The 23,393-nt window shown below is 42.6% G+C and overlaps 2 protein-coding genes and 1 long non-coding RNA gene across 3 annotated transcripts; 1 reads left to right on the forward strand and 2 right to left on the reverse strand.

Annotated features, from left to right (window-relative positions):
• Positions 1 to 5,637: 5,637 nt before the first annotated feature.
• LOC110117310 lies at positions 5,638 to 8,981 on the reverse strand. The gene is made up of 3 exons (XR_007280003.1): positions 7,894 to 8,981; positions 7,071 to 7,811; positions 5,638 to 6,995 (listed from the first exon to the last, which is right to left on the reverse strand). It is a non-coding gene; the product is annotated as an uncharacterized LOC110117310 (long non-coding RNA).
• A 2,669-nt stretch (positions 8,982 to 11,650) lies between these two features.
• Positions 11,651 to 12,460, reverse strand: LOC125502141. The gene has a single exon (XM_048659905.1). The coding sequence runs from the start codon at positions 12,197 to 12,199 to the stop codon at positions 11,651 to 11,653; it is 549 nt and encodes a 182-aa protein (XP_048515862.1). The 5' UTR covers positions 12,200 to 12,460.
• Positions 12,461 to 20,821: 8,361 nt separating this feature from the next.
• On the forward strand, positions 20,822 to 22,348 carry LOC125501985. The gene is made up of 2 exons (XM_048659243.1): positions 20,822 to 21,160; positions 21,243 to 22,348. Exons 1-2 carry the CDS (start codon positions 21,099 to 21,101, stop codon positions 21,622 to 21,624), a joined length of 444 nt encoding a protein of 147 aa, XP_048515200.1. The 5' UTR covers positions 20,822 to 21,098; the 3' UTR covers positions 21,625 to 22,348.
• Positions 22,349 to 23,393: the final 1,045 nt, after the last annotated feature.

A 23,393-nucleotide genomic window follows, 5' to 3' on the forward strand; every position in this document is an offset into this window, starting at 1 on the left:
GCTGCGGAAGAAAAACCCCAAGAGGGCGAGAGGAAGCGAAGGCAGAGAAGGAAACGCGGAAAAAAAATAGCACGCGCACGCACGGTCCAGAGATGGCAAGAGGACTGGACAAGCTCGGAAAAAGGACAGTGGACAAGGAGACTGATCCCCGACATCCAACCTTGGCTGACAAGAAAACATGGCACAACGTGCTATGCACTAACACAGGCGCTAACTGGCCATGGGACCTTTGGAGCGTACCTTGCGAAATACGGGCGACGGCGCACATCGACATGCGAGTACTGCGGTGACGGGGCGACAGACACACCCGAACACACAATCTTTGACTGCATGCGATGGGGGGTCAACCACCGCAGAAACAACTGGGGCATGGAGGGGCCGCGCATAACCGCCGATAACTTAGTCGCGGCCATGATAGAGACGGATGGCAACTGGAAGAACATCGCCGAGCGGGTGATAGCTATAATCACCGAAAAGGAAACACTGGACAGAGAAAGAGGCTACTAACAGCGAGTGCAGCACACGGGCACAGCTAACAATAGGCTAAGGCGAACCACAAGAAGGAGACCTTGCTAAGACGTCCTAGACACAGTTTCCTGTAAGACGGAGGGTTACGGAGTGATCGACGCCGGCGCCATGGCACCTGGCAACAGAACCAGCACAACACCGGTAGGCAAGTAATAGAGAATGAAACATGGCAGAACGACAAACCAAGCGCCAACTGGAAAGAACCGGCTCCAAACAAAAAAAAAAAAAAATAAAAAAAAATAAAAAAAAAAATAGGCCGACGGGGCGTGATCAAGAGATCGACACACACAAACCACGGACAGACGCATCGCCAAGCACACATACACACTAGCGACAAAACACACACAGACAATAACGAAGACGACGACGCACACGCACATGCACAAAGCAACAGAACGAACGTTGAGCATGAATGAGGAATGAACGCAAGAAGGGTGGATGAGTAGCAAGAAATTAGGGCAACCTTACCGCACTAATATCCCTTGGGCGGGTGCTACCCCACGCTCCCATCGGGAGGGGCTCCCAACCAGGGGCGACTGCCGTAGCTGGTCCAAAGCCCAGTTGAGAAAAGTAGACGGGCCTAACCGTACCTAACCTTGTTCCCCACCGACTGCCTAACGCCAGGTGCGAGACGCAATGCCTCACGGCGGACACCTTGCACCTGGGTCGAGGAACTCCAACTCGGCGACAGTTTCGGTCAAAAAAAAAAAAAAAGGATGTATCGGTTATGGCATTTGCCTGAGAGCAGTTCGAGCTCGACTTGACGAAGACCGTCCTATTTGACCACCGTTTTAGGACCGGACTATGAATACCGCTCGTAGGCCATGCAGCCAGTTCCTCCTACAGTGTCTTCAGAGGTGAGTCAACGGGGGAGTTGCAAGAAGTGAAGTCTCAGCATACCATTGTAGAACAGGCAGCCTTCCGATGACAGTAATTTGTTTTCGCTAGATAAAGATAATGTCATGAAACTGATGATAGTGATTTACAGACCCTCGAGAGCTTTGCTTCGACTTTTTTTTTCTTCCTTCGTTCTCTAGGACTATTCCCTAGCTGTCATTGTTGTCAGTCATTACAGGACTTAGGAGAACTTAAATCAACTGTCGCTAGACTTCGCATTTGCTTCACACTGACAAAATAAGCGTCAGATAATACATATATCAATTCGAACTGTGTAGCTTACTATGGCCCAGTAGGTTTTATTCTTTCGCTAAATTCGCGGCGGCCTGAAAGTGGTTGTCCTCAAAAGATTTTGAAGCAGCTATCTATTGCTGAACATCAATTATGATTGATAGGTATGTAAGGCAAGTATTCCTGTAGTGCCTAAATACATTTACGTTTTTATCAATATCAAGTTGCCGGCTCTTGTTCATCTCGAGTTGAGTTCGGTATGGGAATATGCCACAGAGGGTGAAAGCTGTTATAGGCTGTTGAAGTGCGACACCAAAACTAAAACTAACATTGATGGTGTCTTTTGTTCCGAATACCCATTTATTACCATTCATTGCGATCACTGCTACGTCAAACAGATCAATCATTCTAATGCTGATCATGCAGAGCAATGACTTTGGGACGCAGTACTCCGCTCACATGACACGCTTATACCGTGCGATTCACGTGAAAGCGGCCGCGATCCACGCGTGCGTCAAAATATTCGAATTTCGTAGTCCACGAGCAAACCCGAGCCTTGTTATTGCTGGAGTCAGCGTAGCGACCAGCGTAGGCATACTGTTCTGGAATGTCACCTATGAGGGCTGATCTACTGCCAAATCTGCTGCCGAAGCAGCTTTCGCGGGTGACATCCCACAACAATACGCCTACTGTCGGGCCGTAAAGGTTAGAACCCTGGGTTCGGAGGTTTATAACTACGCAGAAAGAAATGATAGAGCAGAAATTCAAAAAAAGTTCGAAAGCTTGGAGTATTCCGCGTCTGATGACTTATTTCCGAATATCAAGAAAAAACCACAACAAGAGTTATGACCACCGAAAAGTCAAAAAACGTGGTTTTTTAGGAGTTGACCGAAGTAGGTTAACTTTGGAGCGTCGCCACTCGTTAGAAAACCGTTCAAAAAATTCGAAAAAATTTGGAGAGGTTTCTGGAAGATTTCTCAAAACGATTCCGTTAGAAAATTTCAGAAATTTTGAGAAACATGGCGCCCAAGTGCACCAAAGTACAAAGTGGTGATCTCGGGAACGGTTTGAGCTAAACGGATCTACGTGGGCTTGAAATTTGCAGAAAAATATACACTTTTCAATGCCTCGAATAAAAAATTGTTCGTATCGCTTAAGTTTCGGTAATCGTCGTTGACGTTTTTGGATATCACGGGCGCTCAGCGGGCGATCCAGCCGCTAGACCGTGGCTGCATTCCCCCCACCACCGCAGATCTTTCTGTTGCAGACGCTCGAGTATTCTGTCTTTGTCTCTGGTATATTATAGGCCATACAAAGTATGCTACATTGAAGGAACCGCCTAATTAATTGATACGAAGTGCGATCAATAGATCAAATGACGAAGAATATCTGGTTTCCTAACCTTCACAACAAATTTAAAGTTCACAAATGGGTTCGGACCGGGTGTAATTGCCATAACAGCTGTTATAGTATGTAAGAAAAACTGAAATCAAATAACGACGCCAGTATATACTTCGGTAGATAATAAAAAATGGGTGATGGAAGTTTCGAAAAAATGGGTTATAATTGATATTTCACTAATTATTTTCATCGGAAGTTTGGGTGTCAAAATCGGTTTCTGATTCGCTATCTTCGTTCAAATCTATTATGAATGGCTCAACGCTTCTTTCCGTGTCTGATTCGTAATGTCTGTATGTGTCCTCTATTTTTTCTGCATGGCTGACACACTTCGACCACAAATCTAACGGAATATCGTTCATAATATCAACGCACAGTTTGTGGACGTCATTGACTTTAAACGTTTTATTTTGGGTAGTCACTTTGTTTTTTACATATGCCCACATTAATTCAATTGCATTACATCCGCAATGAGCAACAGGGAGCCACAATAGCTTGACGCGATCACCTCTGAGTTCTTTGGTAATCGTGTCAAGAAGATATGTTTTCGGAAATTAATACTTACGTGATTGAACCAAAAGATTAGCCTTCGTTAACGAATCCCAAGATGCTGCATGATCCGGAAGTGGTACATTTCTCCGAACCATCCATGAAACTATTTCCCCCTTTTTCCAAGCCGTTGTGGGGTTACGGTATTATGGATCGAGCATTGTGCGATAGGGAGCTTGATCTATTACAATAATAGATTTATCCGGTATCACGGTCATTACGTGACGAAATCATTCTCCGTAATGTTTGGCGTTCATTTCATCATGATAATCATGACTACCTTTTTTCAAAATAAAACATTTCATGCACGTATCCAAAAATCCCTCTTTGCTGCCGAAGTGCGAAAATAATTACTCTTTTGCCCGCACCGGATGGTGTAATGAAACCTCCACGAAAACCCGAAACCTGTTGGACCCCTGCGCGATATGCATCGAAATTGTCACAATGGTCAGTTGATTGTACATCTTCTACCCAACCATGTGTATGCGACTGATTAGAACCGCTTCATGTTTCATCCGTGTAATAAATAATCCAGCCCTGATCTCGATAATGTTTTATTAATCTTAAAAATTCAGACCTCTTGCCAGCAACCGTTTGACTCTCCATTAAAACCGGCTTTTTGTTCAGCTTTTTATACCTAAAGTTTAACCTTTCAAGCTGTGGTCTTCCCGAAATCAGGCAAATCTGGTACATCCCGTTTTAATTGTACCAATAAATTTTTAATCGTGGGGTATTTTTTGCGCATATAAAAATCCATCATTTTGCGCCGGATGACGCCCAATAAAAATTCATCGAATCCAATGGGTGGCCTTCCCCGTGTACTCTCGTATGGTTTTTTCCATGCACCTATTTTAGCCTCTTTCGCAATACGCTTTACAGTACTTTCAGAGATACCCAGACACGCTGCGGTTCTCTTAGTGACGTTACTCGCCTCCGATCTCTGCCCAGCGATTTGTTCCGCCTGGAAATATGAGCGCACTCTACAAATCATTCTTTTCATGTTCGTACTGAAATACGAATGCGATCTCTTTTGCCTCTGTTTCACTCGCATTCGTCCCCTCGTCTCGTTGTTAGGATGATCGTGAGCCACATCTGATGTGGAAGAACTCTCTTCAGATAACACCATCTGTTCTACCGAATCAGCAGCAGAACTATTCAAAGAATTAATCGTAGCTACATGCTGGCTAAAATCATCTGAAGCTCTTGGTGCATCGTCGATTGGTGCATCAACTATAGGTTGCCGTACGAAAGTTGGCACATGCATTGCAGGAGCCACCGGATCAACATCGACCATATTGTATTTGGTGTCGATGTTTCAGGTACATCAAGTTGATCCAGATAAGTAGTATCAAAAAAATCGACAGAGGTAGGATGTGGAACGGTATTACGATTTTCACGATCTTCAGATATCCTAGCTAATAATTGAAGATGACCGTCCCTGTGCCGCTCGTTGTTTTGGCCAGTGAAAAGCAGAAAAATAACAGGAAGATTTTCATCTTCTGTTAGATTTTCACCCCTGTAAAATTCTCCATTTTCCAACATCCGAATTACCACAATATTTACGTGAAAACATTCAGACGCTGCACGACACTCGACCAATGAGCCATGCACCCCAGATCGCCCCATATACGTTCTGTATTTATGTACTGTGGCAATATTCAAACCGTATTGTACCCAGAATTTATAATTAGCCCAGTGTCGTACGACGTGTTCTACAACCTCTTGGCGCACTTTGTAATGGCTCCTTTGGTTCAAGGCTGATACAAGGCACTTGAACAGACAGTCGCCGCCACCACCTGCATCTTTGACGTCATACATCAAGTCATCAATCTTTATAGATGACATCATTGATAACAAAAAAAAAGGAAAATTGAAGAAAAGAAAATAGTGATAAAGAAAATTCAGTAAAGAAAAGAATAAAGAACAACTGAAATGAAAAGAAAAACCAAGGAAGTGAAAGCAGTAAATAGAAAAATGAAAAAAATGAAGTAATACAATAGAAAAATGATAAAATAAATGTAGTAAATAAAAAAATAAAGAAGAATATAAGGAACAGAAAAATTAGGAGAAAGTAAAGAGATATATACTTCAAACGTTTGGAGAGTGAATATATATGTAATACAATTTATATTTTGGCGGACACAGAAAAATTCGATGTTTGCAATTCAAGCGCAAGACATTGAATGAATGCTGCACGCCCACCGCAGAATCTGGGACATTGTTATGAGAAGTGGTGGTGGGGGAATGCAGCCACGGTCGAGCGGCTGGATCGCCCGCTGAGCGCCCGTGATATCCAAAAACGTCAACGACGATTACCGAAACTTAAGCAAAACGAACAATTTTTTATTCGAGGCATTGAAAAGTGTATATTTTTCTGCAAATTTCAAGCCCACGTAGATCCGTTTAGCTCAAACCGTTCCCGAGATCACCACTTTGTACTTTGGTGCACTTGGGCGCCATGTTTCCCAAAATTTCTGAAATTTTCTAACGGAATCGTTTTGAGAAATCTTCCAGAAACCTCTCCAAATTTTTTCGAATTTTTCGAACGGTTTTCTAACGAGTGGCGACGCTCCAAAGTTAACCTACTTCGGTCAACTCCTAAAAAACCACGTTTTTTGACCTTTCGGTGGTCATAACTGTCGTTGTGGTTTTTTCTTGATATTCGAAAATAAGTAATCAGACGCGGAATACTCCAAGCTTTCGAACCTTTTTTGAATTTCTGCTCTATCATTTCTTTCTGCGTAGTTATAAACCTCCGAACCCGGGGGTCTAACCTTTACGGCCCGACAGTACGCCAGTGAGTACGGTATCTCCACTAAGGCTCGTGCTCGCTCGTGGACTGGGAAATTCGAATATTTCGAAGCAAGCGTAGATCGCGGCCACTTTCACGAGACGTGCACGGTGATCGTCGACATCGGTTAGTGGTGGATGTTGTTTGTTATTGTCGCTAACATGAATTACGTGAACAAAAGCTCCCGTACGAATTTCACGCTTTTCTTTCGATACCCTTCGTCACAACGTTAATCGGTGCACCAGTTGTTGCGTGAGGCATCGGTATGCATGCTCATTTGTTCCAGTGCGTCGTCATCTGAGGAAAATGCTTGCGAGTCGATGAAATAGGTTCCCTAGGTGATTTCAAGACAGCGTCTAGCCATTGTTGATGTATCGTTAATTCAATGGATCTTCAACCATTTCGTTCAGCAACAACTTTTATCAGCGCATACGTTCGCGGCAGAGCTTGTGTTGTGTGAAGGGCCAGGAAGCACACCGTCTTTTCCCAGATAGCGTGAGGTAGACTCTGAATTTCACGGTGGCCCTTTGTTTGAGGGTACAGGCACTTTTGATTTGCTGGTATCGGGACGGAAACAGATTTTTTCATCGTTTTCGGTATGCTAGGAAGAGAGAGGATGGTGTTAGGCATTATGGATTCGTACGGCGAGTTTAGAGAGTGATAATGAATATCTTACTTGAATTACGAGAAATCGTTGGTCCGATGGCCTGGACTCGATTTCGCTAGATTTATCCGAAATAGATCTACGTTTAGAAGGTTCGTTCGCCTTTTGATTGTCTACCGTTCTCGTTGCCGGGTAGAATCGCGCTGAGAAAGGTGTTTTTCGTGGGTGATGTGCCAGGAGAGAAATTGGTTTCCTTCAGGTGAGGTGAAAGTGAGCTCCGGATTTTTCAGCATCAATTCGCTCGGAATTGGTCTTTGGAAAAAGGCTCTTGGTTTGTTGCAATGGATCAGGTTCTGACGAATCGTTCTACATCTGTACGCTATTGGGAAAAAGGAAGGTGTTGGTTATGATATGAACTATAAGGAAAAGTGTTAATAATACGACTGACTCGTGAACACTTGTTGGATTCTTTGACATTGATGTGCTGATAGGAAATGGTCACATTGTATTTGTGATGAATCGATGCAGTAAGTACTAATGAAAGACAAAGGTCGTAGTTGGCTTACCGACAACTCCCTAGTGCATGGTCGGGATTTTACCTTGCGGCGGACCTTGTTGGATGTAGACTTTCTTTGTTTTGCATAGTCTTTCGCCGTTCCGAGTTCTTGGATCTTTGTTGAGCGGGTGGGATTAAAGAGGAGCTTTGCTTTTGTTACGTTTCTGTAGAGGTACCTCCTTTCACGGATTTGCATAGGTAGTGCCGATGAATTTGTGGGTGTCGGTACACCTATGGAAGTAGGATCCTTTGGTATGCTTGGGGTTGGAAGAAAGATGTTCATCGTGTTGATACAGTACAGCAGGTACGTCATAAAATCATGAAATATGGTTGACTTACGATGAACTTCGGGCAAAATAGGTTGGATTTTGCAGACTGCGATGTGTAACGACGAGAAGTATCGGCGTAAGACTTTTGTGTCGGCGAGTCTTTCTGCCTCTGATTCTGTTACAGCTTCTAGAATCGAGTAGGATTGGGAAGGAACACTCAAGTTTGTGGCGTGCGAGGAGGGAAAGTGTCCTCTTGTAATATCCGGGTGGTGGTGTCGGATCATTCGACGTTGGTTTCTGCCTGTGGGATTAGGAACCCTCGATTTGTGACGCCGGAATGTAAGCTGCTGTATTTCTCGATATCGATGTGCTTGGGAATTGGGGGAAGATGTTAGTTGTTCTGATTCGATACAGTGGGTACGTTAGAAATGCAAAGTTTGTGATCGTCTCGCACCCGTGCTGTTTTTCACTCACGTGATTGCTTTGCGGATACGACGACCTTGAACGCTCTGCTTATTGAATTCTATACGTCTGCATTGCGATGCATTGGAAACTTTATTATGCGTTCGCTGCCGGTGACGATTATCGTTCACTTACGAGCTGTCACCTCGTAACCTTACAAAGAGTCGACCATCTAACGAGTGACCCTCTGACGTTTTGATTATCAATCAGGTGGATAAACGAGCTGCGCTAATTTAGGTTCATTTGCGAAACTGAAACGTCTGACACGGGGCCATGTGCCGTACAACCATACGTCCTACGTTTCAGCGATCACGAATCTATCACTGTTACGTTACGGCCGCCATGATAGTCTTGTCAACAGACGACGGACATCCTACTGCCATTAGTTCTGTATATCCCTCACGCAGCCAGTGCAGTGATCGGTATCCAATCAAAACGCTTTTCTCTGGGGGTTCATGATTAGGATTCGCTGTGTGTTTGCAAACTCGGTGCGCTGACACTACCTGCCAGACGGCAGAAAGGAGAACCTTTTTCACTCGCGACAGTTACTACTTTGCGGTTTCTCTCATGTATTACATTCATGTGAAATGGTTTCTCATTCGCAGAAATATACGTGGATGTACGATGATGACGACGTTCGTGAATCTGATAAAATGAGTCTGCCTGTAATCGAAGATTATCAGATCTCGACTCTTCGACCACCAATTCCGTTGAATTCAGGCTCAAATGAAAGTTTCACTTCAAATTATTTCGCGAAAGCGTATCCAAATTCGCCAAAAAGCTAATGATTTAGGAGAATACCTAATAAAACAGTCGGCCCTACAGTGCTTTTTCTATCTCCTAGCGGTATAAATACTCGGTAGTCTGCGCGTTCTTTTTCTTCTGAATGTACTCGCCGCGAGAACTCACAGAGTCTATTGATAATTATATTGCACATTGCGAGATGCTAGGACTATATAAATCTAGGAAATAATGAACTCAAAATACCGACTGATATCGGCTATAATATACATATATACATACAAGGTAAAAAACACCTCAGGCGCGATAAGATGACTAGAGGCTATGATATCGGGTGAATTTTCGAATTATTTGATATCGCAACAATGAATCGCATTATCGCTCACTGAAATCTAAATTCCTTTACAGCGGCGCTCTCTTTCCGAGAATTCGGTCCTTGACGGACTAGATTCTCCGTCCGCTTTGCCGGTTCTTCCTCGTCAAACGGGAACCACTTCAACCCACGTGTTAACCTGGATACGAGAAGTATACGAAGAGCAAAAAGCCTATGCTCTTGACAGGGATGGTCGAACCAACAAGCCTGTGTCTGGTTCATTCGTTCAACGATGAATCCCTGCACCTTTTCTATAACCCCATATTCCGTTTGCACGAACGGGTACTCGATTACATGAATATTTGATTGCATGGTGCATATCTCTCGGTAAGTATCAGAAATGTTAGTGAGATTACCTATGGTTAAAGGCTCGTCATCACTGAAGGTAGGGTATGCCTTTTAACACGTCAGCATTTGATGTTGGTGCGTTGCCTGGCGCGTATTCGAGAGCAGTACGTTTGAGCACTCGTCGCAATTAAATTTTCTAATACACCGTCGTGCAGAATAGCCGGCGAAATGATAAATGGCATTAGCCTCTTACGTTGCGCTGGAGACTGATGTTATTTCCTCCACCATTTTTTCATGACTATCGTCGCTGAGCACATTTTAATCGATAATATTTTCAGGTGATATCTCTGCCGTGCACGTAGACGTTTCATTTTCGCAAGGAATAATTACTGTATCCGAAGAAGTACCTACGGCATTACCATTATCGTCGGTCAAATTATCGACAATGATGGTGTCATTATCCGGCTCACAGTTCGCTGTTTTAGGTGGAATCAGCAGACGATTGCTCACAATATGTTGTAGATTCTGCCGGAATTGGGTGCTCGTTGGATTACTCCAATACGAAACGCGTTGCTGGATGATTGAGAACACATTCTTCACCGGATCTTGCTTGAGTCGCGCGGTCAGTAGGTAAGTGATATTTTTTTCGACCAAGTCACCCCATAGTTGTAGAATCGAAACTAGACCGAATTTCAAATTTGTGAATCTCGGCGGTTCTTTAACAGTGTCATCAGCCATGGTCCACGTACCAATCCAATCGAGGATTTTGCGCATTCCAATCTCTACCTGAATATTTTGTGAACCCAGTGCCCTACGCAATGGATCTGGATCACTGAAAGTACGACTATTTACCGTATCAAACGAATCGTTCACGTGCTTGATAGAGCTGCCGAGAGCGAACGTACGGTCATCAGCACTGACAAAGGTGTTCAGAGTCGACAGCGTAAACAATGCTGCAGAAACACCGTTGCTGAACGACTGCGTCGCGAAATTGACGGTTATTTTGTCGAATGGACCAGGATTAATGTGTCTTTCCGTGAGTCTTGGAACAGCGCGAGCTAAACCTGAAGAGTCTAGGTGATACAGATCTCTCAAAGTCTGCCACGAAACGACACCCTCTCCGATGCGAATGTCGTGTCGTAGCAAAGTGTTCCGCAAAGTTTTTATCAGGTGAGGCCAGTCGAAAAGTCAAAAAATTTTCTGATCATCGATAACGATGTAAGGACGATCAATCGTCATACCAAAATCCCGAAAGACCTTCTGGTTTGGTCCGCTCTGGTCACAAGCTAGTACTCTAATATTGAGTTTTATCGAAAGTAACGCGCTGATTACTGATCTGACAAGAACCAAAAGCTCTGATACTACCACTGGCCCGGCTGATAAAAAGTATGCCACTGGCATTTTCCACGAATAAATCAAACCGCGGACCATGAACACCAATGCGTGAAAAGCTCATCTGCTGAATCTGCCTAACTCCCCAAGATCTTCGAATCCTTCAAAAAAAAACATCCCTTGAATTATATGACACCCATTTCTTAACGGTCATTTCATCGAACATCAGCACGCACTGACGCTCGTTGCGTGACATGGTTCCGACGATCGTTCGAAATTTATTGAACATTTCGGTGTCTATGCCAGGTTTTATGACGAGCAAATTTACCCACTTTCGAATTGAGCGAACGGATGAGAGTTTGAGACCCATACGTAGCAGTGCTTCGTACATTTTCGGCGATCGATAGTAAAATGCCAACGCTAATTCTTTTTCATTTTTTTTCCAGGCTGTAAACTTGCCCTCCCGCGGTTGCATCTGCATGAAAATCTGAGAAAGACCCGTCACATATTTTCCTACATTGTGTGACAGCTGTTCTCGATCGTTGATCTTCCGCGTGAGCTTACGCGGCTCGCGCCTAGCTGCTTTAAATCTTTCATCGCGATATTCTTCCGTTGTGACGTTCAATTTTTTTTAGGAATGTGATCTGATCAGGTGGCAGTGAATCACACGTAGGTCGGTCGTGTATTTGATCTGTTTGTACTGTCTGCAATTGAAGTTGGCAACGACTGAAATAGTACATTTCGATACGAGAGCGGAATGTGAGGTGTTTATAGGGGAGAATCTAATATTATTTAAGAATCGTTCGATATCGTTCGATGAAAACGTGTTAGCTTTCTTAGTGTCGTTGTCAGTATTTTTACTCAAGTTCTCCAAAAAACGTTTCAAATCCGGATAATTGATATCAATTTGATGATTGTGTTGGATCATCGTCCTAAGCTTGGAATACTCACTCCACAGAGTTGTCGACTTCCATGATTTCGACAACTCGTTGAAATATACGAGCAGAACGCGCTGCGAGAAAGATTCGGAGTTTTTAACTTCTTTCCACGCCATAAACTTGTAACTTTTTTTGTAAGTTTTTATTGATTTGACTGGCAATAATTTTCCTGCCACCTCTGTACTTGCTTCGCAAATGTCAGGCGGAGTATTATGATTCCCATGATCGTCGTCCGAGTTCATTTTTTGTATATTATGATTTTCTTTTGAGACACGATGTTAACGGCACGAGGTACACGCATGGACTGTTGCCGATGTAAATAATCAAAATGGCTGACCCACATGAAGCCTCGGTTAGCGCGTCGAACGAAATGTACGCTTCGTACCAAAAACATTGAGTTGATTCAGTATGCTAAGCAATATGCACGGAGGTGGCGTGTCATGAAGGATAAATGACTCTTGTTTGCACGCCGTGCGCGACAAGAATCTCGTTGAGCACGCTGAACGTGCGCAGAACCCAGTGCGCATGGCCAGCCGCAAATGTCAGAAAAGGGCCAGATTATACGCTCCGCGGAGCCCCAAACAAGCAACTTTTTCATGCATGCGTTATAAAATGATTTGAATACATACATGAATTGTCACAACACCGGATAAACTATACCTACTCGGTATGTATTAAAGAAAATAAGAATTTCACAGACTTTCCCTGAGTGAATTTTATTTGAACCATGTCACATGTTGAACTATACCAGTATTTTAATTGATCTTCAATATTTTGCAGGCTCAGCAGCGAGCATTACCAATATTTGGGCAAGTACAGGCAAAAATTAATTAACCAATTCTACTATGGCATGAAATGATCAAAATACAAAATTGAAAAGAAAGAAATGGAAAATTATGAATTGTGGAAATTTTAATAAGCGAGTTCTGAATAGTTGTGCAATATTCGTATCACACTTGGATATGCGTTGCAATGCACTACGTTTAATTTTATCACATCTTACCTCGATAATTGAGTTCTCAATTTCGTCCTCTCCATTTAAAATGTCTAGGGTTCCAAGTGCCAATTCTGAAGCCAATTCCTGATCCAATTCACTAAGTACTTCGTCATACATTTTCGGAAGCGCATTTTTCTGTAATTTTTTCCGATCCGCATTTACGAATGCGTGTTGCGGAAAATGCACGGAACATATCCGTTTCCACGCAAGCGTTTCTTTCGGCAAATCTAGATAATCTTGATTATTCTCCGCAATATCCTTTCAAGGCACGTCTGTAAATTATACATGAAGATACAGATAATTGACTATTGTTAATTACTAATAATCCATGACGGATAGTGGTAAAAAAGTAGACGCGTATGAATTCTCGAAGCTGAATACGGTATCGCAAATGTGAACCAAAAAATGACATATCAACAACAACAACTAGGTAATACCTATCGCTATTTTTCACAGGGAATCTGAAAAAAAATATTCCAAATATCTGGCCATATCTATTCTCGCATCCCTTATAGCAACATTTCATAACCATCATGCACTATTTACTTCGAATCACTACTATTTTATCACCTTCCACATCCTGGATTATTCGCACGGGCTTACTGTTTACATGTGTAACAATTTTAACCGCCGAGAATGACGCTGCGGGTGACAATTCGTAGCCCGTCGTCATCCAAAGGCATACATGTTGCAACCGCCAAATTCAAGATCATTGAAACGTGCTAGGTATTTTATAAGGCCGTGGGTAGGTACTTAATAACAGATGGCACATGAATATATATAAGGCTTTATTCTTGTGTACAATTCTAGGCAGCGGTCACACTGAGAGTGAGCTAGTGAGACTCGGAGCAAGCCGGTAGACGCGCGACACTGGAGCACACATACGCGCACACACACGCCGTACGATATTGCTCCGCACGCACACGCATTCACGCATGCTTGACGCGTACATACACCACAAAACGCATTAGCCGCAGGGAACTTCTCTTCAACATCGAAAAACGATTGCAACAATAGAAATATCCTGTGATAATTGTCGGTTACGTTGGAATATTTGTGAAGAACAGATTGCAGATAGTACCTAAGTATATCGGCCAGGTAGCACATTGCATCTGATATCAGTCACACGAATTTTGATAACGACGATACTTCCGCTGCACAACATGTGTGCGGGGTATTATCATTTCCCTTTGGCAGTATTTGAAAGTTATGCATGTACAGTGAGTGACAAAAATAAGAGACCACCTTCATTTTTCAAATTCATACCGAAAATCTAATGACGAAAAGAATGAAAATTCAGGTTTTTTTGACTGGGACTGACCGTTTGTGCCTTCATGTAAGCCTGCAAAAATTCACTTCAAAATATCTCTGTTTGAACCACTTGTTCCAATTTTTCATTCAAAATAATGCGATTTGGAGTGGGACAAAAAAAAGAGACCGCTTTTCAATTTCGAAATATAAAGCGATAATCATTTTTTCAAGAAAGTATTTAATATTTAGTATGGCCACCTCGAGCCTTTATAACTGCTTGAAGTCGCCTGGGCATACTTTCGACGAGGTTCTGCAGGTATTGGCCGTCTAATCCCTCCCAAGTTCTTCTTAACGCCGCGAAATAATTTTCCTTGTTCGATACATGAGTTTTATCGTTTTTTTCATCTAGAATTGACCATAGATTCTCTATGGGATTGAGGTCGGGTGATTGAGCAGGCCAATCAAGAACTTATATTCTGTTATATTTCATGAACAGTTGCGTTTTCTTCGCTGTGTGCTTCGGGTCATTATCCTGTTGAAAGATAAAATTCTCTTCCAATCCGACCTGGACCAACGAAGCTTCCAAATTCTCACTGAGAATGTCGATATACCCTTCAGCAGTCAATATATTGTTGATGGGCACCAAACTTCCTACTCCCGACCAAGCAAAGCAACCCCAAACCATAATGCTGCCACCTCCGTGCTTTACAGTTTGCTGTGAGTGACGTTCTTCCAACTGTTCCCCGGCTTTTTTCCACACTCTGACCCTTCTTTTGCGATTGAATAATTCAAATTTGCTCTCATCAGACCAAAGCACCTTCTTCCAGAAATCAACCGGCATTTCTGCAAATTTCCTTGCAAACTGCAAACGCCTAAGTTTATTACGCTTGTTAATAAAAGGCCTTTTTGCTGCAAATCGGCTGTACAAATCTGCTTCCCGGAGTCTACGGCGAATTGTTTTGTGTGAAACACCTAGTTGAAGATTTTCTTAAATAGCTCGTATCGTTGTACGCGGATTTTTCTTAATTTCTCGTACAATGCGGAAATCGTCTCGAAACGTAGTCGCTCGTTTCCTTCCTCTTCCTTCTTTATCCGCAACAGAACCAGTCTCAGAAAACTCAGTCCACAGTTTTTGTACTTGAGTCTTGCTCATTTCAAACTTTTCAGCAACATTTCTTTGAGACAAACCATTTTGAATATTTTTTATGATTAATTTTCGCAACTGAATCGAAGTTTGTTTGCCTGGCATCGTCGCACATGTAATTTGGTCGAAAAACGATTTATGAATGGGCTACAAAATTATACAAGCACATACTACGAGGTCATACGACGATACCAAACAAAACACCAGATTAGTAGAGACATACAACCTACAGAATAACATGTAATTTCTTTAATATTGATAGCGGTCTCTTTTTTTTGTCCCACTCCGAATCGCATTATTTTGAATGAAAAATTAGAACAAGTGGTTCAAACAGAGATATTTCGAAGTGAATTTTTGCAGGCTTACATGAAGGCACAAACGGTCAGTCCCAGTCAGAAAAACCTGAATTTTCATTTTTTTCGTCATTATATTTTCGGTATGAATTTGAAAAATGGAGGTGGTCTCTTATTTTTGTCACTCACTGTACGACCTATGTAATGTTTGTTTTGTGTATGGATAGATTGGGGTTAATGAATTCTTCATGCAATCAGAATTACATTTATATAATAAACACAATTATTCAACTTTATGATTACTCTTTTTCACTTTATTTGATCCTGTATTAAAAGGGTTGCATTGCCGAAGACTAAGTCAAGTATCAAAAGGTCTCCAAGAAGCTAAATCTGAGGAGCTTTTGTGTGTCGATCATCCGACTTAGAATGTCAACGAAGATTCTAAAAACATTTACTTGATTGACAATTATGTGCAACGACCGCTTTCAAAGCAGCGTTACGGCACAGCGCTCGCCGGGCGCGGCCTCAATTTCCACATTGAATGAAAAAAATTGATGATAAAGATGAAGGTCCCGGAATCAATATTTTTTGTGTCGAACTTCCTCCTATTTGAGATTTTTTTCCCCACAATTTCTTCAACGTTGATAGTTTTTGAGTAATCTCCAAAAATTGATGTACCTCTGTTTTCTGGAAATTTTAATTGTTTATAACGTTTGTAATTGTTTATGGGGTCTACCCTCTTTAGAATTTTGAAAAAATCGAATTTTTTTTTTTTGTATTTTTTGGAAGTATACATATTTAAAAGTATCATACTGAAAATTTATAAAGATCCGAGCAGTCTAACTGTACTTTTGGACGACGTTTACGTAGCTATCTGAGCACGCTAATATGCGGACCGCTCGGAGCGGTACGGCCTACCTGCCTTTGTATTCATTAGCAGTTGCAACCTTTTTCAGGTATACTGACAAATGTACAATATTATAATATACTATCCATACTGAAAATTTTCATTCATGATAGGTTATTCTCGAAGGATACCGTTCCATTAGAATTTCTCCCTATATTAGTCGTATTTGAAATTTTCAACCGTCAGTATCTGTGCTCGTGATTACCGAAATGGACAAGAAAAGTGTAAATCAAACTGCCAAGTGGAGACGTCCAGGTTCGAAGCCGAAAAAGCGGAAATTTCATGGAGTGCTTCCACATGACCACGAGGCAAATACAAGTTATGCTAGTGCATCTGCGTCGAAGTTACAACAATCGGAAGATACCAGTTTCGACGTACACGTGGATCAAACGTCGGGATACAGTATTATACAGTTTTTCCTGGTTTTCTCTACGTTGCAAGAGTATTTAAAGTGTAAAACTTGTGATAAAGATATTTCTTTTACAAAGTATGGACAGCGAGGACTCGGTTTGAAAGTTTGTGTTACATGTGAGTGTGGCGAAAGGTACATTAATTCGTGTCACATGATTTCTACTGGATACGAAATTAATCGTCGTCTAGTGTATATTATGCGTTTGATTGGTGTTGGATTGAGTGGTATTAATAAGTTTTGTGGTCTTATGGAACTTGGAACTGGGATAAGCTCCTCTATTTATTATAAAATTATCGATTCGATCTCTATCGCGGTGAAAAGTGTGTATGATGTAGTGATGCTAAAGGCTGTTAGAGAAGAGAAACTCTTGAATGCTCAGCACGGAGAACCAGAAGATATTTTAACCGTTTCGGGAGACGGTTCCTGGCAAAAAAGAGGATTTTCTTCTCTTATTGGCATAATTTCTTTGATATATAAACGCAGTAAAAAAATCGCGAACGTCGCTATCAGATCAAGTTACTGCAAAGCATGCGAGAAAAAGAAAGGAACTGAGAAAACGATTGAATATGCAGCGTGGTACGAAACGCATAAAAGAGACTGTAGTGCTAATCACTCTGGTAGTGCTAGAAAAATGGAAGTTGACGGTGTATGTGAAATGTTTTTGCAATCTTTAGAAAAATTTTCTGTGCGTTATGGTATTGATGAAAGAACTATCAAGAAACTATGGTTAAGCGATTCAAAGAAATCCCGATTCCGTGGAAGAAATGCGCAAAGAGATCTGGGCAGGATTTTATCATAAGATTTCAACTGACAGCAATCCACAGCATTTATACTGTTCTGAATCCTGGTGTAAATACAAGATAGCTGTAAAAAATAACTCCGTTCATGAATTCAAACATCCACCTGCCCTTGCTCAAGATGTTCAAGAAGTTTTAAAACCGATCTACGACGATTTGACAAAACAAGAACTGCTTGAAAGATGCCTCGGTGGCAACACGCAGAATAATAACGAATCTTTCAACAACTGTGTCTGGTCAATGGCTCCCAAACACATCTTTTGCGGAAAAAAAATTGTTGAAATAGCTTGTTAAACAGCTGCTTGTATTTTTAACGAGGGATTTCATCCAGTATTAAAAATCTTGGAAGTAATGGGCGTCAAAATCGGCCCGATCGCCGCACAGTTTGCTGCTGACTGTGACAGAACGCGCATACGAGTTGCAAACCGCCGCAGCACCGATGCTTCTAAGGAAGCCAGAACGAAACGAAGGCAGGCTATTTTGGATGAAAATGTGCACTATGAAGAACATGAAGGCATAATGTATGGTGCAGGCATCGCTGATTAGACGTAAGGAAAATTTTTTCACGATTTTTCGTTACAGAAAACTTTAAACGCGTTTTTCTCGGAATGACGTTTTTGGACGGCTTGTTGATGAAATCTCCGAAACTATTCAACCGAACCTTACCAAAATTTAACCACATGTTCTTGATGACTATAGCTATCGCGCATATCATACGATTTTTGAAATTTTGAGTTTAACTATTTATTTTTGGCAAAGACCGACGGAAAAATCGTGATTTTTCGTACTTTTTCGAAAAATGGCTGCCATATTGTCATTTTTGAAAAAAAAAAAATCGTATGATATGCGCTATAGCCATTTACTTTCTAAATCTAAAACTATTTTTTTTTTTTTTTCAGATCATCCATTCCAGATATTTCATCAACAGCGCACACTCATCTTTTTTTTTGGACCAGTCTTCTCCCTCATTTTTATGTATAAAAACTGATTAAAATAAATATAAAAAAAATTTTCTTGTGTAATCAAATAGTGTATTTTTTAGGCCTAACACTTTTTATGACCATATTCATGACGTATACCGGTCAAAAAAATTCGTGAAAATAGCCTTATCTTTGCTCGTCTAAAGAGGGTAGACCCCTTATGTGTCTTTTTTTGCTCGTTTCTCTAGATGTCATGAAAAATCAAATGAGCTCTTGCATGTATTTCAATTTGCAGTAGCAAGAATTTTCACGTAATTGGATTTGCAAAGTAGACATAGCAGCGCGTGCAAAGATCTCATTTTTCGGCCATCTACATTACTCATACAGTCCCACACAGATCGAGCTCACCCACACTACCAAAGCTACTCGCGCGTGTGGTATCCGCGTATCCAAGCCTCCGAAATACCTAGTAGCGCGCCTTGGTGGCTGGATACGAAACCGTTTTTCCCCTGCCGTTTCAGGTTGGTCAAGCCTCTCGCCCTAGCTGCACCTCTATACCCATATCTACACTTGACGGCTCTAACGTACATGGCCAGTTCCATGAAGGTAGGTTAGGTTAGGTTCCGATAGGTAGCGACGCTCCACCGATCTTTCCCGTATAAGAAATAATCCCGGTAAAATATAAAAGGGCGAGTCGGGCGAGTGAACTCGCAACGGCGCGTTTCCGTGTAGGCGATCAGGCGCGTATTATATACTGGAGATTGAATGTCAGCATTCAAGACCAACGGGTAGCGGCGCCTTCTCTTCGTTCGCCTCCGGAAGCTGTGAGACATAGAGTGCTTTCCAACTCCGAACACCAGTCGACCCAGATCAACACTGTGTTCAACACGGTGCTTTTCAACAACGACACAGCGCGGAATCAAACAGAGCTCAGGGCAGTGTTTCTAGGTTTCTAGTGAAATTCGACGCTGTGTCTGACTCATTGCTACCAACGTGTTGGTATTTTTTCGAATAGACGTTGGTAACATCGTAGGCTAAGTGGCGGCAACGTCGAAATCATAACCTGTTATTATAACACAACATACCATTACCACGAAGACGAAATTTCCTATTTTTGAGAATCTTATTTGGCCCGAAGATGTCAAGCCAGCTAGAATTGCAAGGTTAGATGATTATCAAGAGACTCGGTAGAGTCTCGCGCCAAGTACATTCAAAAGAACGGGCGGACTACCGAGTATCTATACCGCTAGGAGATAGGAAAAGCGCTGTAGGGCCGACTGTTTTATTAGGTATCTCCTAAATTATTAGCTTTCTGGCAAATTTGGATACACTTTCGCGATATAATTCGGAGTGAAACTTTCATTTGAGCCTGAATTCAACGGAATTGGTGGTTGGAGAGTTGAGATCTGATAATCTTCGATCACCGGCAGACTCATTTCATCAGATTCACCAACGTCGTCATCATCGTACATCCACGTACATCTCTGCGAATAAGAAACCATTTCACATAAATGTGATCTATAAGGGAAACTGTAAAGTAGTGACTGTCGCGGCTGAGAAAGGTTCTACTTTCTGCCGTCCGGCAGGTAGTGTCAGCGGACCGAGTTTGCAATCACACAGCGAATCCTATTCGTTAACCCCCAGAAAGACAGCGTTTTGATTGGATACCGATCACCGCGCTGGGTGCGTGAGGAATATACAGAACTAGCGGAGGTCAGATGTCCGTCGTCTGTTGGCAAGGCTATCATGGCGGCCGTAACGTGACAGTGATAGATTCGTGATCGCTGGAACGTTGGACGTATGGTTGTACGGCACATGGCCCCGTGACAGACCTTTCAGTTTCGCAAATGAACCTAAATTAGCGCAGCACGTTTATCCACCTTATCGATAATTAAAACGTCGGGAGTTCACTCGTCAGACGGTCGACTACTTGTAAGGTTACGAGGCGACAGCTCGTAAGTAAACGGTAATCGTCACCGGCAGTGAACGCGTAATAAAGTTTCCAATGCATCGCAACGCAGACGTATTGAATTCAAGAAGCAGGGCGTTCAAGGTCGTCGTATCCGCAAAGCAATCACGTGAGTGAAAAACAGCACGGGTGCGAGACGATCACAAACTTTGCATTCCTAACGTACCCACTGTATCGAATCAGAACAACTAACATCTTCCCCCAATTCCCAAGCACATCGATATCGAAAAATACAGCAGCTCACATTCCGGTGTTACAAATCGAGGGTTCCTAATCCCACGGGCAAAAACCAACGTCGAATGATCCAACACCACCGCCTGGATATTACAAAAGGACGCTTTCCCTCCTGGCACGCCACAAACTTGAGTGTTCCTTCCCAATCCTACTCGGTTCTGAAAGCTGTAACAGAATCAGAGGCAGAAAGACTCGCCAACACGGAAGCCTTCCGCCGATGCTTCTCGTCGTTACACATCGCAGTCTGCAAAACCCAACCTATCTCCCCCGGAGTTCATCGTAAGTCAACCATAATTGATGCTTCTATGACGTACCTGCTGTACTGTATCAACACGATTAACACCTTCCTTCCAACCCCAAGCATACCAAAGGATCCTACTTCCATAGGTGTACCGACACCCACAAATTCATCGACACTACCTATGCAAATCCGTGAAAGAAGGTACCTCTCCAAAAACGTAACGAACGCAAAGCTCCTCTTTAATCCCACCCGCTCAACAAAGATCCAAGAACTCGGAACGGCGAAAGACTATGCAAAACAAAGAAAGTCTACATCCAACAAGGTCCGCCGCAAGGTAAAATCCCGACCATGCACTAGGGAGTTGTCGGTAAGCCAACTACGACCTTTGTCTTTCATTAGTACTTACTGCATCGATTCATCACAAATACAATGTGACCATTTCCTATCAGCACATCAATGTCAAAGAATCCAACAAGTGTTCACGAGTCAGTCGTATTATTAACACTTTTCCTTATAGTTCATATCATAACCAACACCTTCCTTTTTCCCAATAGCGTACAGATGTAGAACGATTCGTCAGAACCTGATCCATTGCAACAAACCAAGAGCCTTTTTCCAAAGACCAATTCCGAGCGAATTGATGCTGAAAAATCCGGAGCTCACTTTCACCTCACCTGAAGGAAACCAATTTCTCTCCTGGCACATCACCCACGAAAAACACCTTTCTCAGCGCGATTCTACCCGGCAACGAGAACGGTAGACAATCAAAAGGCGAACGAACCTTCTAAACGTAGATCTATTTCGGATAAATCTAGCGAAATCGAGTCCAGGCCATCGGACCAACGATTTCTCGTAATTCAAGTAAGATATTCATTATCACTCTCTAAACTCGCCGTACGAATCCGTAATGCCTAACACCATCCTCTCTCTTCCTAGCATACCGAAAACGATGGAAAAATCGGTTCCCGTCCCGATACCAGCAAATCAAAAGTTCCTGTACCCTTAAACAAAGGGCCGCCGTAAAATACAGAGTCTACCTCACGCCACCCGGAAAAAGACGGTCTTTTCCCTAGCCCTTCCAACAACACCAGCTCTGCCGCAAACGTATGCGCTGATCAAAGCTGTTGCTGAACGAAATGGTTGAAGATCCATTGAATTAACGATACATCAACGATGGCTAGACGCTGTCTTGTAGTCACCTAGGGAACCTATTTTATCGACTCGCGAGCATTTTACACAGATGTCGACGCACTTGAACAAATGAGCATGCATGCCGATGCCTCAGGCAACAACCGGCGCATCGGTTAACCTTGTGACGAAGGGTATCGAAAGAAAAGTGTGAAATTCGTGCGGAAGCGTTTGTTTACGTAATTCATGTTAACGACAATAAAAAACAACATCCACCACTAGCCAATGTCGACGATCACCGTGCGCGTCTCGTGAAAGTGGCCGCGATCTACGCTTGCGTCAAAATATTCGAATTTCGCAGTCCACGAGCGAGCACGAGCCTCGCCGGAGATACCGTAGTCACCGGCGTAGGCGTCTTGTTGTGGGATGTCACCCGCGAGGGCTGATTCGGCAGCAGATTTGGCAGTAGATCAGCCCTTATAGGTGACATCTCACAACACTATGCCTACGCCGGTGGCTACGCTGACTCTAGCAATAACAAGGCTCGGGCTCGCCCGGAGACTGAGAAATTCGGATATTTCGACGCATGCTCTGATCGCGGCCACTTTCACGTGAAACGCACGATATAAGCGTGTCATGTGAGCGGAGTACTGCGTCCCAAAGTAATTGCTGTACATGATAAGCATTAGAATGACTGATCTATTCGACGTCGCAGTGAATGGTAATAAATGGGTATTCGAAACAAAAGACACCATCAATGTTAGTTTCAGTTCTGGTGTCGCACTTCAACAGCTTATAACCAGCTTTCACCCTCTGTAGCATATTTCCATACCGAACTCAACTCGATACAAACAAGAGCCGGCAATTCAATATTGATAAAAACGTGAATGCATACAAGCATTACAAAAATACTTGCCTTACATACCCATCAATCATCACTGATTAGGGAGCATTTAAAGCCTATCTATACACGATTAATGATCAGCAACAGATAGCTGCTTCAAAATTCTTTGAGGACAACCACTTTCAGGCCGCCGCGAATCTAGCGAAAGAATAAAACCTACTGGGCCATAGTAAGCTACACAGTTCGAATTGATCAAGAGACTCGGTAGAGTCTCGTGCCAAGTACATTATCATATTACC

The sequence above is a fragment of the Athalia rosae genome, chromosome 8, assembly GCF_917208135.1.
Source record: "Athalia rosae chromosome 8, iyAthRosa1.1, whole genome shotgun sequence".
Lineage (NCBI taxonomy): Eukaryota > Metazoa > Arthropoda > Insecta > Hymenoptera > Athaliidae > Athalia > Athalia rosae.

Excerpts from the sequence above, each read along its gene's own strand:
- LOC125502141 (XM_048659905.1), bottom strand. The coding sequence starts at position 12,199 with ATGAACTCGGACGACGATCATGGGAATCATAATACTCCGCCTGACATT.
- LOC125501985 (XM_048659243.1), top strand. The coding sequence starts at position 21,099 with ATGCTTCTCGTCGTTACACATCGCAGTCTGCAAAACCCAACCTATCTC. Across the intron at positions 21,161-21,242 it reads TATCTCCCCCGGAGTTCATC|CATACCAAAGGATCCTACTT; the intron begins GTAAGTCAACCA and ends TCCAACCCCAAG.